Source organism: Chrysochloris asiatica, unplaced genomic scaffold, assembly GCF_000296735.1.
Source record: "Chrysochloris asiatica unplaced genomic scaffold, ChrAsi1.0 scaffold00045, whole genome shotgun sequence".
NCBI lineage: Eukaryota > Metazoa > Chordata > Mammalia > Afrosoricida > Chrysochloridae > Chrysochloris > Chrysochloris asiatica.
The window spans coordinates 16,775,871-16,792,327 of NW_006408563.1; the positions used below are offsets into that span (position 1 = coordinate 16,775,871).

At 37.4% G+C, this 16,457-nt stretch overlaps 1 protein-coding gene across 1 annotated transcript in view; it reads left to right on the forward strand.

Moving 5' to 3' along the window:
• The window catches only part of STK17B (serine/threonine kinase 17b), a 43,902-nt gene that overhangs the window by 20,269 nt on the left and 7,176 nt on the right, over window positions 1–16,457 (forward strand). The window contains exons 4-5 of the mRNA XM_006862017.1: window positions 7,395–7,607; window positions 13,717–13,861. Coding sequence (XP_006862079.1) covers window positions 7,395–7,607; window positions 13,717–13,861 — 358 coding nt within the window. The remainder of the gene's footprint in view (window positions 1–7,394; window positions 7,608–13,716; window positions 13,862–16,457) is intronic.

Below are 16,457 nucleotides of genomic sequence, written 5' to 3' on the forward strand. Positions count from 1 at the left end.
TGAGTTGGTTTTGACTCACAGCATTGGGTTTCTGAGGTTGTAAATCTTACAGGTGCAGAAAGCCTCATCTTTTTCCCACTGAGACTGGTGGGCTAGAATCTCCAACCTTGTGCTTATTAACAGTCCAATGCTTATCCTACAGTGCTTAAAAAACCTTTTAGGAATGTTTTTAAGACATTGTTTTGTTTTAGATCTGTAATTATTTTATAACAGGAAAGGTTAAGAATTTTGTTTTTGTTTTTAATAGTTGCCTTGGTCTGGCATTCTCTAGTCATGACATCTTTGTATTGGAAGGATTTTTGTTGTCAGTGGTTTTCTAATAAAGTTTTTAAGGGAATGTGATTTCTTTTTCTTTAAGATGAGAAGGTGGATTCGATGGTTGAATGTCATCCAGTTTCCTTCTATTGCAAAATGTTTAGAAAGTACTTTGGCACATATTTGAATATGCAAAGCCTCACAGTAAAGGACTTTAGTCCGGAGAGAACAGTCGCTGGAGAAGGATGTCATCCTGGGTAAGGTGGAGGGTCAGAGAAAAAGAGGAAGACCCCTAACGAGATGGATCAGCCAGGTGGCATCATTGATGGTGTCAAGTGTGGCGGCAGTAGTGAGGTTGGCCCAGGATAGGACATTGTTTCGTTCTGCTGTGCATGGGGTCGCTATGAGTCGGCTCCGACTCGATGGCACCTGACAACAACAAGTTTACTTTTTGCTGTAGGATAAGCACTAGACTGTTAACTATAAAGTTGGCAGTTCAAATCCACCAATCATTCTTCAGAAAACTCTGGGGAGCACAGTTCTACTCTGACACATATATGGGGTCACTATGAGTCAGAGTAAACGCCATGGTAACTACTTAACTGATTAGAAAGTGTATATAATTTTTCTGTGAGGGTTTTGGAGAAATGAAGCCTCAAGAGAGCAGTATTAAAAATTCTAAATTATTTAGCAAATGAGGTCCATTATGAATTCAAATAAGGTATGTAGTTCTTAACTTTTTTTAGAACAAAATATAATGATCAAATCTGATTCAAACAAATTCAGATTACTAATATTTCATTTAATCTTTTTATACAAAGACATAACATTTTACTTTTAATTGCTTTGGGCTACTGAGTCACATGCTAAATATTTATATATTTAATTAGTAAACCGTGATAAATTAGAAATCATGGCCTTTCATTTGGCTAGAAGATGCTTAATTTTACTTCAATATTCTTATTAATTTCAATATCCTATAATTTTGTGAAATAGAAATTAAGATCATAATCTTGTTTCCCCTGAGTCTTACACATTTTGAAGGTCATAGAGATATCTTTATAATTCTAACATGTGGTGAACAACAAAGTTATCTTTCTAAATCAAACATTTTTTTATTAATTTGAAGACAATGTCTAAGAATTTATGAACAGCAAACTCAAAAAGATACATACAAAATTCGGCTCATTTTTTACTATTTCAAACAACTTGCATTGTTCCTGTTTTTTAGCATGTTGGGTAAGTTTTTTCCACCCTTCCCCAAGTGAGGCAAGATTTCATAGAACTTGTGGTTAAAAGGGTGAGGCAGATTCAGAAATAAATGTCAGCTTCCTTTGTGGCTTACCCTCCCCCCTCCTTTCACATTTTATTGTGCATTCTAGAATGCAAAACAGCAACTGCAAGAGCTTTTCACCCCTGGGAAATCTCCTCAGCCTTTTAGGGCATGAATTAAATATTACTGTGAAGGATTTTACGTTTCCTTGAATTTTCTGTTAAATCAGGCACAGGAGCATACTCAATTAAAGATTTTATATTTTTGATAGTTCTAAATTGCAACTATTATTTTAAAACAGAAAAAAAAATTCCTGTTTTTTTCTAAGTTATTTGATAATTATATTTAAAATATTTACCTTATTTAGCAACAGGTAAGTGATTGGAATCTCAAATCAGCTTTAAACAATCCAAATGCATTAAGTATACAAAGTATTGTTGTTGTTGTTAAGTGCGTTGAGTCAGTTCCGACCCACAGCAACCCTGAACAGGGTTTCTGAGGCTGTAAATCTTTTCGGGAGCAGAACGCCTCATCTTTCTCCCACGGAACCGCTGGTAGTTTCGAACTGCTGACCTTGTGGTTCGCAGCCCGATTCGTAACCACTACGTATAACACAATATTAGTATGATAATATAGCAGTTGTTGCTAAGTGCCCTCTAGTCATAGTGACTCTCTATATAAGGTTTCCAAGAAGTATCTGCTGTGTTTGAACCACCAACCTTGTAGTTAGCATTCCAATATAACCATTGTATTCATTTAACAGATAACTGCACTGTTAGTAAGCACAGTATACATTTTATAATTACTATAGTAATGAGGACAAATATGGCCTCTACCCTCATGGAGCATTTATTTAATGGTGAGCATTATTACTAATGTTCTTTAGTCGTCTTTGCACTTGATTAATAAGTACAACCATACTTGTTGAAGAAAGCCTTTGTGAATGCCTGAAACAATTAGATAGAAAGTGTTACATATTTTATTTTGGCTTGTTGTTTCCGAGGGAATTATGGTTTATCTATAAGATTGTGACAGAACCAAATTATCACAATTGATTCTGTATTTATTTTCAGATGCATATTCTTGGCTAGCTAGTTTTTATTTCCTGAATTTTTACAAGGTAGATTTCTTTATAAAATTCACATTCTCATGCCTGTTTTAGACTCATTTTTGCTTCTAAATCTGAGTGAGAATTGGCAGAAGTGAGTGAGTTGCACTTCTTAAAAAAAATGATTTTAAAGGGAAGAATTATTTTGTAGTGGTTAGAACAGGAAGTTAAGAGTTTACATTCCACAGTTTAATTCTTGGCACTCTAATGCCATATATGACCTTTTGTAAGTCAGTTAATCTTATTCAGACTTAGTTTATCCAGATAACATTTTTAAATCCTGAGTTGTTTTAATATAAAGGAATTGATTTACTTTTTATGTGCTCATTTTAATGTATTGATTTGTATTCCTTTTGCATACAGTGAGATACTATTATATAATCAAATATTCTCCAACCTTAAAAGTGCTTTCAAATAATTAGAGTTGTAAATGCAAATTTATTTATTTTGTGTATATTTTGATAAGTGTAAGTGGTTCATTTTGTACCTTGGTCATTTTTTAAATTTTTATTTTTATTATTTTTTTAAAGTTTTTATTATTGTGAATTGAGTGAAAGTTTACAGGACAGATCATCAGTTTTACATTCAACAAATCATATACTTTGTTTCATTACAATGATTATAATCCCCTGCATGAACCATCTGTTAACAGTATTTCTCTCTATTTATTTTGCTTTCTTTTTTTTTAAACACTCAGGCTTATATAATAATTTACATCACCAAAGGGCATATTTTGCAAGTCGACCTCCTGGCTGCCAACTCTCAGTCCTTCTCTTTCCATGAATCTAGAGTCCTCAGCTGCTCCCTCTCTCCATGTCCTCATCTCTGCCTCCATCTCTGATGTCACTGCTTCTCTGGATGAGGTCCCACATTCCGCTTGTGCTTTTCTCCCTTGATGGTCCTAGGGTCCTTTGTTTTTTGAACTGTAAGATTAACTACTCCCCCATTTTTGTTACAAAACATCTACCCTTATAATTGGGACAGTTGCAATTAGTTGGTATAAAAATTACTCAGTATTGAATCATAAGAATCTTGTCCTCATCTCTTTTTATCAGACCCATCTAGACAAGATAAAAACTGTTCAGTGGGGACTCTAACATCCCCCCCCCCACATTCTTAAACTAAACTCCCTCTTGAAACCTTGTAAGCCAGTCACTTAATGCTGTTACCGCCTCCTCATTTTAGGTAGCCAGTGTCTAAGTTGCCCATCCCTATCTACACTGTGTACAGAGGGGATAGCATTGATACTTGATGTGAAGACTCCTTCCCTCTCTGTTGGTATTTAGAGCTTCTACCTCCATGAGTATAGGTCAAGTTATCAAAAATTATTGTTGTTGGGGTTTTTTTCATCTTCCTCTAGTTGAGTTCTGATTATCAAGCCATTGAGTCTAGGTACTATTTGCAAGTTAGTATCTTGCATCTCCCCTCACTTCATATCAGCTGGATGCTTCACTCTCAGATATAGCCCTCTGTGGCTTTGTCCTTGTCCATGGGCTCAGTTGTCCCCAGGTCTCACCACACTTTGGACCAACCAGCCCTTCTTCATCTCTCTCTCATCTCCAGGTCAATGGGAGTCTATGGAACTTAGTAAAACTCAGCCCATTTCTTCACTGCTGCCTTTCCTTCTCTTCCACTCAACAGTAGACCAACGTGGTCACCAGCAAGCTTTCATGCCTTCTCATGTGTTCCTTTGAGTTTCAGTCTTGGAGAGGGGTTTGTCCTGAAAGGACTTGATTGCTTGCCTTGATGACTTCCCGGTGAACAACTTCGTATTCTTGTAGTAGCCAGTCATACTACCATTTTTGTTTTGGGTTTTTCCTGATGATCTTTCTTTGAAGATGTATCTTCTGTTGCTCTAGCTAGCTGTTCCAGGATGGTCTGCTTGTTCTTTCTAGTGGGAATGTCTCACCTCAGAAGGTTCTGGATGGGACTCAGGATTCCAACTAAGGTCCGTATGCTGCAAAGTCTCCACAAGAGGCCTATTTCACTGGGCAAGTTGTAGAACCCCTTTTAGGTGTTCCAATCAGTTATAGGCTGAAGATGGGCTTACAAGCTTTCTGTAATCGTTCCCGACATTCCTTTCTATCCCATGGAAATATCTATTTTACAATTGTTGTTGTTATGTGCCGTGGAGTCGGTTCCGACCCATAGCGACCCTGTACAGGGTTTCCGAGGGTGTAAATCTTTACGGGAGTAGAAAGCCTCATCTTTCTCCTTGGAGCGGCTGGTAGTTTCGAACCGCTGACCTTAAGGTTTGCAGCCTGATTCGTAACCACTACGCTACCAGAGTGTTCCCCTATCTACCTTGTTCTTCCACCCCCTCTCCCTTCTTGTATATTTTCCTTCCCAACACCTGAGCTATGTTGTGTCTGCCAATATTCATAAGACAGTCAAGCATCTTAGTATTATTTCCCCTCTTCAGACTATGCCTTGATCCCTGTATCACAGAACCCTGTTGTTGCAAGGTTGCGCACGCATCACTATTTACCTCTGTCCCATTTAGCCCATGCAAACCTGTCTTCATGTTGTGAGTCAGTTCCGACTCATAGAGACCCTGCACAGGGTTTCTGAGGCTGTTAATCTTTACGGGAGCAGAACACCTCATCTTTCTCCCGCGGAGCAACTGGTAGTTTTGAACTGCTGACCTGGAGGTTCGCAGCCTGATTCATAACCACTACGCTACCAGAGTGTTCCCCTATCTACCTTGTTCTTCCACCCCCTCTCCCTTCTTGTGTATTTTCCTTCCCAACACCTGAGCTAGGTTGTGTCTGCCCCCTACCCTATGCTCTATCATCGCCTCCCCCCAACCCCCCCAAACTCCCCCACCCCACCCCCACCATAACCAACAAAAAAAATTTTTTTTTTTAACTCTGTTAGTATGGGTATCTTTTCTTAAGCTTTTACAATAATGGTCTTATGCAATATTTGTCCTATTGTGACTAATGTCACTCAGCATAATGTCCTCAAGGTTTATCCATCTCACGTAGTGGCTTACAGCTTCCTTGTTATTCTTTAAGGTAGGGTAATACTCCATTGTATATAGTGAAGTGTGTTTATCCATTCTTCCATTGATAGGCACGTAGGCTGTCTCCATCTTTTTCCTATTGTGAATAGTGCTGCTATGAACATTGGTGTGCATGTATCTACTCGTGTTATGCCTCGTATTTCTTGTGGATATATACCAAGTAGAGGAATTGCTGGATCATATGGTATTTCTATTTCCAACTTTATGAGGAAGTGCCATGCTGTTTTCCAGAGTGGTTGGATCATTCTGATTTCCCACTAGCAATGTAGGAGGGTCCTAGTCTCTTCACATCCTCGCCAGCGTTCATTGTCCTCTGCGTTTTTTAAGTCCTCTGCATTTTTTAACATTGCTGTTATTGTTTGTGTGAGATGGTATCTCGTTGTTTTGATTTGCATCTCTCTAATGGGTAATGATTGTGAACATTTCTTAAGATGTTTATTGGCTGCCCGAATGTCTTCCTTTGTGAAGTGTCTGTCCATGTCTTGTGCGTATTTTTTAATTGGATTACTTGTCTTTTTCTTGTAGAGGTGTTGTAGTTTCCTATAAATTTTAGAAATTAGTCCCTTGTATAATTGCAAAGATTTTTTCCCATTCTGTGATCTCCCTTTTTACTTTTTTGGTGAAATCCTTTGATACACATTTCTGAGTTTTAGAATGTCCCAGTCATCCATTTTGTCTTCTTTTGTGAAATTTTTGCAGTGTTTGGTAGTCTGTGTGTGCCCTGGATTAAAGCCCTTAAATTTGTCCCTAATTTTTCATTGATGACCTTTATAATTCTGGGATTCACATTTAGGTCTTACCTTGGTTATTTAAAAATATATGTAAAATTTTTATAGCATTTGTAACAATATTTTTTCAAGTTGGTTTTCAGTGTTTTGGGTTTCCAAGGAGCAGTTGGTGGCCTTGAACCACCAACCTTGCAGTTTAAATGACTTTGCAGTCTGATGCATTAGCCCACAGCACCACATCAGGACTCTTTGTACTGTATTAGTCTTATTGTTGTTGTTGTTGTTATGTGCCGTGGAGTTGGTTCCGACTCATAGCGACCCTGTACAGGGTTTCTGAGGCTGTAAATCTTTACAGGAGCAGAAAGCCTCATCTTTCTCCCATGGAACAGCTGGTAGATTCAAACTGCTGACCTTACAGTTAGCAGCCTGATTCATAACCACTAAGCTACCAGAGCTCTTTTCTAGCAGACAACAAAACTAACCAATCTCCTTGTTAGTGTTTGGAAACACACAGGGTAGCCATAAGTTGGACTCAACTTCAGTTGAGTTCCATGGAAACCCTATACAGGGTCGCTATAGGTCGAATGGGCTAGGTGGCACTTAACAACAAATGATAGTAAAACAAGTTTATTACTGAGAGAACTTGTCTGCAGTCATCTTCTGATTTCAAATACATGTTTAAACAGATTTTGATTAGAATAAGCCTATGTATATATGACCTCTAGAAGCATTTGAAAATAAAATCATATATACATATATGTACTTTTTATGAAGCATATCCATGGAACTGTCATGCAAAAATGATTCTATCCACCCTGCCCAACAACGATAATATCATCTGACCAGTGAGGACTAAATAAAAATATGTGTCTTACACGGTTAACTACAGTTTGTTACTTATATTTTTAATGTCACAATAGTATAATTTCTATCAAATTATGTAAAATCTTTAATTCTTATTTCAACATAAAAGTTTAAATTAATTATACTTATTTTTCCTTTCAGAGGAAAATTTGCTGTGGTTAGACAATGCATATCAAAATCTACTGGCCAGGAATATGCTGCAAAGTTTCTGAAAAAGAGACGACGAGGACAGGATTGTCGAGCAGAGATTCTCCATGAGATTGCTGTACTCGAATTAACGAAGTCTTGCCCCCGTGTGATTACTCTTCATGAAGTCTATGAAAATACAAGTGAAATCATTTTGATATTGGAATAGTAAGTATTCATGTTAGCAAATTTAAGATATATGTATGGTACCTGTTTAAATTAGTAGGGTAAGCTGACTTTTAAAATATCAAGAATAAGAATGATAAAATAATAAGAACTTACACAGGTTTCTATTGGTATTATGTTAAATGGACACAATTTATTTGAAAATATTTTTGCAAGGCTAAATGTACAGTCTTACACACAAAAATTTAAGGCACTAATTAAATAGCACAAAATAATGAATGACATGCAATGTTTAGGGAATGTGGAAGAATGAGTATATTTTGCTAAGGGCATGGAAAGTTGATTGAATTATTCTGGAAAACCATCTGATGGGCAAATAGAAATGAAGTAATTTATAAATTTTGCCCAGCTATTTGAAAAGCACCTTAAGAAATGACCCAAGGACTGTAAAAAGGTTAGCTATATTAAGTTGTAGCTAACACAGTGTTGTTTAAAGAAACATGTAATTATGTATGTGTATAAAATACAATATTAAAAAACTATAGTTATAAGAAATTAAACATATCCCTTCTCATAAGTCATTGAAAAATGGAAAACACCAAATATTCAGCAACTTGTCAGATGCAGAGAGAGGATGATTAAGTACATTTCCTAGAACACTTGAGATACCATATTAAGGTATGTTTTAGCACCCTCAAAATAAATTAGAATGCCAGAAAAGACCAGGATGTACCAGTATGACTTCATACATTTTGTAGTTGTTTTTGTTCAGGATTTTTCATCTTACCTTAGAACAGTTATCTATTTGCATGACATCTGCATGTATGAAGTATGTAAACATTAGCTAACATTTTTTTTAAAAACAGTAATAAAATATTTATGACTTTCATAAAAACCTCTTTTGTGCAGCAACAAAATTTATCAAATATAGCTCAGATAGAGGCTGTATTCATGCTCTAAAACTGATCCAGGCAAGTTATCCAGCAAACTGAATTCTCTAAGGGCAGGATTCTGTACCTTTTGACTGAAATGTAACAGACACTGAGCAAACATTTGAGTGAATTAGTATATTTAATTTATCAGGGCAAATGAGACTGAAATTTATTGCTAGGTCTTTATTTAATTACCACCTTTGTTATGACATAGCCTTATGATATATACCAATCAAAGGTAAAAACTTGGTGGTGGTTGTGTTGTTAAGTGCCGTCGAGTCGGTTCCGACCCATAGTGACCCTGTATAGGGTTTCCGAGGAGTGACTGGTGAGCTTGAACCACCGACCCTGCAGTTCAAACAACTTTGCTGTCTGGCGCATTAACCCACAGTGCCACACCAAAACTTGGTAAGATGGGTGAAAATCTTTATATGGGAAAAATAAAAGTGGAATTTTTTACAAGAACTGTTACTAAGTTTGCCGCCTACCCAGTCACTGTATGTACTCATTTTTTGCCTTCAATTTTGCCTTTAATTTTGCAAAATTGTAGCATGAGCAGTAAAAATTAACACCTTTATTTATACCTTTCACCTTGGTTCACCAGTTGTTGACGTTTTGTCACATTTACTAAACCATTTAAAGTACATTGTTGATACTGTGGTGCTTTACCTTTGCGTGATTTATTTCTAAGAATAAAGGCATTTTTATACATAGCTACAACCTATAAAAGGTTAACAATGATTCCATAATATCATCTAATATAAACAGAGACTATGTTAAATTTCTGTTTTTAGCTTCAAATGTCTAATGTTGCTAAGTGCCATCACGTCAATTCTGACTTACAGCAGCCCTGTATGGGGTTTCCAAGGAATGGCTGGTGGGTTTGAACCATCAACCTTGAAGTTAGCAGTACAACGCTTATCCTACAGTGCCACACCAGGATTCCAAATGTTTTAGAGCCCCATTTTATTATTTTCTTTCCAATAAAAGGTCCAATTAATATGAATAGATTGTACTTGTGTTAAGCTTTTGTAGTCAGTTGGGTTTTTTTTTTTCTCCCTTATTTGGGCGGAAATTTATGCCAGTTGTCATGTGAAATGTCCCACATTCTAGTCTGATTGTTCCTCTTAATTAGACTTTGGTTAGATATTTTTGGCAAGAAAAAAATGTAAGTGGTGATATGTATTGTTTATTATATCAGATCTGCTGGCAGTACTATCAGTTTGTTCCATTATGGTTTTGCTAAGTTTGAACATGATTAAGGTAGTGTCTGATGGCTGTCTCCATTGCAAAGGAACATTTTTCCATTTGTAATTAAAAAGTAATCTGTATAGTGATATTATGAATCCATGTGAAAATTCTCTTAACTTTTCATCCAGTGATTTCATTGACCATTGATGGTATTTTCCTGGATTACTGATTACAGTGGATGTTACAAAATAGTGATTTTCTAATTATATTACTCCTTTGGGAGTCCCTGGTGGTCCAAACAATTAGTGCTCAGTTGCTAACTGAAAGATTTGGAACCCACCCAGAGGCACCCTGGAAGAAAGTCTTGGCAGTCTCTTCCAAAAACTCTGCCACTGGAAACCCCATGAAGCAAAATTCTACTCAGAATTCAAAGGAATCATCATGAGTCAGAGTCCACTGGAAGGCAACTGATGATTATCCCTTCTAATATGATTAAGCTCGTAGTCTTCTGTAAAGAAGAGCTTCCTTACTTCTCTTTCCCTTTTATAAATGTCACTGTGGATTTGTGGTTTGGTTTGTTACTGCTTTTGAATTAATGGGTTATAATCAGCCTCTTGTCTTTTACATGTTAGGTTGCTCCAAATTTAGCCAGTAGTGCTCTTTCAAGCTTCTTCCTGTGTCCTTTTGAAATGACCTTCCTTGCTTTATGGCAGGAGATTTCCAGGCTCAACCATGTATTGTTTCCCTGCCCTAGACCTGGTGTGGCACTGCAGTGTAATGCGCTAGACCCAAGGTCATATTTGAGCTTCGGTGATTCAAAACCACCAACCACTCCTTGGAAACCCTACATAGAGTTGTTATGCATCGGAACCAACTCAGCAGCACTTAAAAACAATAGACTTGGAATCAGTGGTCTCTCCAAGAAGTTCTGGCTCCTTTTAGTGGAAAATGGTTCTCAGAAACCAAGATCTGGATGCTGATTTTTAGGCCTTTTCCAAGAATGTTGTTGTTAAGTGCTGTGTTAAGTCAATTCCAACCCATAGCGACCCTGTATAGGCTTTCCAAGGAGCAGCTGGTGAGTTAAATCACCAACCTTGCAGTTCAAATAACTTTGCAGTCTGATGCATTAGCCCACAGCACCACACCGGGACTTTCCAAGAATAGTCCTAGGAAATGATGTTTTTAAAAATAATAATTCATTCTGGTCGCCCCAATTCAAATCTGCCACAAGGCCCTTTATCACCTTCTCTAATTCCATATTTGTATCTCTGTTTTCCCCGCATGAAAACCCTGGTATCCAATATTAGCAAATAATGACTCATTTGCTCTACCCTGTTAATATCCTGCAATATACAGTATACAAAATAATTTCAGCATTACAATACTAACCCCATGATCAACAGCACACTATTTAGTAAAGTTCAACATTTCTTTGCTGTTCTTTTTGTCCTTAGAATATAACTGACTAGAGGTGTATTGTCAGTTATATAATTAGGTACATTTACTTATCTTTGTATTTAAATTTGGGATATGATTTTTTAAAACACTTTTTAAAAAAATTATGAAACATTTACATGACTCAAAGCACAAAAATACATATAGAAATATACCTTTATAGACGATATTTATGTTATTTAATGATAACCTTTTAGGCTTAATGCTGATAATGATTATGTTAGGGAAATGCCTTTATTCTTAGAGATAGATCCTTCAGCATGCAAAGGTAAATTATCATAATATCTAGAGCTAAGATTCAAATTGTCAATAAATATGGCAAACTGTCAGCAACTGGTGAATCGAGATGATGTGTATAAAGGTGCTAATTCAGCATCTCTGCTGTTGTTGTTTTTGCAAATGATTTTATTTTGAGAGGTTTCCTTTAAAGTTAAAGACTATAAGCAGAAAAGGTGAGGTTGAGGGTGCCTTGGCCACTCTTCCCTCAGGAGACCTGGAAGGAGTTATGATAACCAAGGGGCTCTGGGGCAATCTTTATACTACCTATTCAAAAGGATTCATTTCTACCTTCTTTAGAATAAAAATGAGCACATAGAATATAAATTTCTATTATCCTTCTGTGTACCTTAATTTGAAGTTGACAGTTATAAACTTGGCAGTGCAATGGCTCCATATGATAAGTACTGGATTGTGAACCACAAGGTCTGTGGGTCCTAAGGAGAAAAATGAGACTCTGCTCCTGCAAAGATTGAAAGCCTCGGAAACCCTATACAGGCGCACTATGTGTCAGAACAGACTCAACAGCACTTTACAACAGCATTATACATTTAATCGTAAACTCAATATTTTAAACTCAGATTAACTGTCTTTACCATTCAACAGATGTTGAAGTTAATTTATTATGAATTTTCCAGGAGTTGAAAATAGAAGAATGGGAGGTAGTAGTGTAAAATATCTGTGATCAGAACTTACACTGTATTCCTTACTAGCTTCCCCACAGAGTTTTCTCTAGAATGTAGACCAAATGAAAAGGCAAATCCCTATGGCCTCTGTTGTTGTTGTTGTTATGTGCCATCGAGTCGGTTCCAACCCATAGCGACTCTAACACCGTCCAAATGGCTAAATTACAAATTGCATCTGCACTGTGATGTGTCCGCCCTGTGACTTTCCATTTGGGACTCAAATTTGAGACTACCGTTGATTATTTTTTTATTTTTATTCTCATGGCTTTTCATGACGTGCAGTCACCAAAAGCTGCTGAATCTCAGTTCCAGCGCCTTTAAAGAATGACGACTTAAGCCAGCATTCATTTATTCAGTAAATACTATTGAATACCTACCAAATGCCAGCACTGTTCTTGCGGCTAAGTATACAGCAGTGAACCAAATAAATAAAAATAGCAGTGTTTATTATAGACTGAGTGAATTTTTCATTTTATCACAAAGGATGTGCTTTACTTGAGACATTCTCAAACATACCTGTTTTTTTTTTTTTTGCAGTGATATACCCATTTTATAGAAGAGAAACTCTAATTAAGTGACTAATTCTAAATTGCATTGCCTGTATATAGCAGAACTAAGATGTAAATTCAGATAATTGGTTTCTGAACTTAGGATTTTTTACTATACCTTAATCAGCATTTCTGTATGTTTTCAATTCATTACAGAGAGAAAGAGATAGAGAGAGAGCGTTAGACCCTGAGTATTCTGTGTGAAGCTGCAATACTGGTACCATGTATTAGGTCAAGGAAGCAGAGTCTCATTGTGCCAATTCACATTCTTACACCACCCACCACTTCCCCAACGCCCTGTCCGTGTTTACTGTGTGACCTTGTGCAAGTTGCTGAACTTCTTTGTACCTATTTCTTATCTGTAAAATTGGAAGTGATAACCATCTACATCACAAGGTTGTCACATGGATCAAAGTAAATGTTATTCGTATATGTATGTGTATGTATGTATATAGGTATTTATGAGGGGTCTCCAAAAAATTGTGGAAGCATTCCATTCTATTATGATTCCATTTTCCATGAACTTTCTATATGTGTGTATACAGGCCTGGAACAAAGTTGAGCTCATAGTGTAGTGTTATTATTTTTAATGCAGTGCCATAGTAGACTATAATATTATTGAATTATAAAGCTATTTAATTTTATTTATTGATTATCCCGTTATTAGTATTCAGAATTTAAAGTATTTCCATCATGGTGGTTGGTGGTGGTTATGTGCCGTGAAGTCGGTTCTGACTCATAGTCACCTTGTACAGGGTTTCTGAGGCTGTAAATCTTTAGGGGAGCAGAAAGCCTCATCTTTCCCCCGTGGAACATCTGGTAGTTTCGAACTGCTGACCTTAAGGTTCGCAGACGTATTCGTAACCACTACACTACCAGAGCACCTTATATATCCTTAAAAATCCCTCCTCTTTCCCTAGATAATACTAGTCCTTAAGTATATGTAGTGACTAAACTTTAGATGGCTATTGTCTTTTGCTTAACCAGGTATAAAGTATTTCAAACCTGCCATTTATAGATTAATGATTTCTCTCAAGTTTCTAATATTTTCGTTTTATTTCAGTGCTGCAGGTGGGGAAATTTTTAACCTGTGTTTACCTGAACTGGCTGAAATGGTCTCTGAAAATGATGTTGTCAGACTCATTAAGCAAATACTTGAAGGAGTTTATTATCTACATCAGAATAACATTGTGCACCTTGATTTAAAGGTAATGTAGCATGTGAATTTAAGTGATGTAACTAACATCTGTGTCTCTCCTCTGTTCTTGGTATGCACAGTTGCAAGCTGGCATTAACAGGAAACTACAGTCTGGTCATGGCTTCCTGTATTGCACTGGATGATCTGTTAGCTTCCTCTGAGCTTCATGGCCTTCATTTGAATTGGCAGAGAGAAGGCTGCATGTATTATCAACTTACAAAGCATCCTTCCTATGTGTTCTAATCATGTAGTTATTCCACTTCATGTGTTTCTTACAGCTACATCCTGTACCATCTTGTATTATAAAACTGTCTACCCCTGAAATACTCAATTCAAATCTGCATCCCTGAAAATTGCCTCCTACTGGTCCTCATTTGTTTGCTCTCACTGTATCAATTCATCTTTCTCTTGTGGCTTTCAGTCTTTGACTCTTCCTCCCCCTATCCCTACCCCTGGATCATTTAGGCCTCTTGTCTAGGCCCCTAAACTAACACTAAAGCCTCTCATGCTCTTACCATTTCTCCTTAGTTCCTCCACAGCCACCCAAGGATCTTCAGATCTGGATCTAATTGTCTTCCATGTCTTTGGACATAGGACCCTTCTCTTTTTATACAGTCTCCCTGTATGATCCTGTATCCTCCACTACTGTCATCATAATGTCTCTACTTGTATCTTAGGCCTTTCTCCTGAATTCCAGATTCTTTTTTCCAATTGCAAATTAGATAGCTTTTAGATGTCTTGTAGTTAACTGCTGTTAAGTTTGTTCTGACTCATAACAACCCTGTGTAGGGTTTCCAAGGCTTTGAATCTTTATGGAAGCAGAAAGCCTCAACTTCCTCCCATGAGTGGCTAGTGAGCTGGAATCACTGACCTTGTGGTTTGTAGTCCAGTGCTTATTGTATGGAGTCACCATTCTCCCCAGGTGTCTTGGAGAAAATTTATGTCTAAATTTGGATTTTTCCACCATTCCCTATTTTTCTTCCACCTTTAAAAACAATACCAGAAAAGCCCGATCTTTCTTTTGGACTATGAAAAGGAGAGGCATTTACTGTCTAGCATCACTGCCATTTCTCTTACTGATAATAAAATGTTGGACAAAAAGCAACATGGTAAGTATCAGGATAATCATATTCCCACCACTTTTGTGTGGGGTCTTTTTCATGCTAAAGACAAATCAAGTTCATTAAATAGCGCCACACAGCTCTTGAATCAGGAGTGGCATATAAACCTGACTTTGTATACTTATAAAGCCTGTGGTCAAGAGCAACAGAGCTAGTGATCCTTTCCTGTTTTCCTGGAATGGTCTCTATGATTTGACAATGAAGAGACTGTTACGATTCTTCTCACAGACTTTGGATGTAGTACCTCAGCAGGTGTATGGGCTATGGCATCAACAGGGAGATATATAATAGGTTTAGGCCTGCAATAGCAAAACAGAATTTAAGTTCTGGAAGATAACGGAGAAATGCTAGGAAAATTCAGACCTGACTTATCCAGAACCATCACACTGGGTACTGAACATTTTTCTGTTTCTGTATGCATTTCATTCCTTCATGCCTTTTTCCGTACTGTTCCTCAGAACATCTTTCTAACTGGTGTACTCTTTCTTATCCTTTAGGATTCAGCTTAAGTGGCATTTTCTACTGAAAAGCCTTCTTGGGCAAAATTTAGTATTCTTTATTATTGGGTACTACCTGTCTGTCTGTATATTTATCTACCTAACTCTCTTCTATGAACTGCCTGTCACTTTGTTGTACTGTGTGTTGACATGATGCTGGAAGTGATGCCATGAGTATTTTAAATACCAGCAGGGTCATCCATGGTGGCCAGGTTTCAGCTGAGCTTCCAGACTAAGACAGGCTAGGAATAAGGGGAGAGGTGGATTACTTTTGAATGTGTAGCCAATGAAAATTTATGAATGGCAAGAGAACACTGTCGAATAGCACCAAAATATGGGATATTCAAACATGGTGAATAATACCAGAATATTATCAGATATAGGCAAATCTGCACAAGACCTTTTTAAAGTGTTCAAGAACAAAGATGTTAGTTAGAGGACTAAGGTGCACCTGATCCAAGTCATGGTATTTTCAGTAGCTTCATATGCATGTGGATGTTGGACAATGAACAAGGAAGACCATAGGAGCTCTGGTAGCGTAGTGGTTACGAATCGAGCGTTGTTGTTGTTGTTGTTAAGTGCCTTCGAGTCGGTTCCGACCCATAGCGACCCTGTACAGGGTTTCCGAGGGTGTAAATCCTTACGGGAGTAGAAAGCCTCATCTTTCTCCCGCGGAGCGGCTGGTAGTTTCGAACCGCTGACCTTAAGGTTCGCAGCCCGATTAGTAACCACTACGCTACCAGAGCTCCTTACGAATCGAGCGTAGTGGTTACGAATCGGGCTGCGAACCTTAAGGTCAGCGGTTTGAAACTACCAGCCGCTCCGCGGGAGAAAGATGAGGCTTTCTACTCCCGTAAAGATTTACACCCTCGGAAACCCTGTTACAGGGTCGCTATGGGTCGGAACCGACTCAACGGCACTTAACAACAACAACAACAATAGAAGAATTAATGCATTTGAGTTGTGGTGTTGAAGAATATTCAAAGTA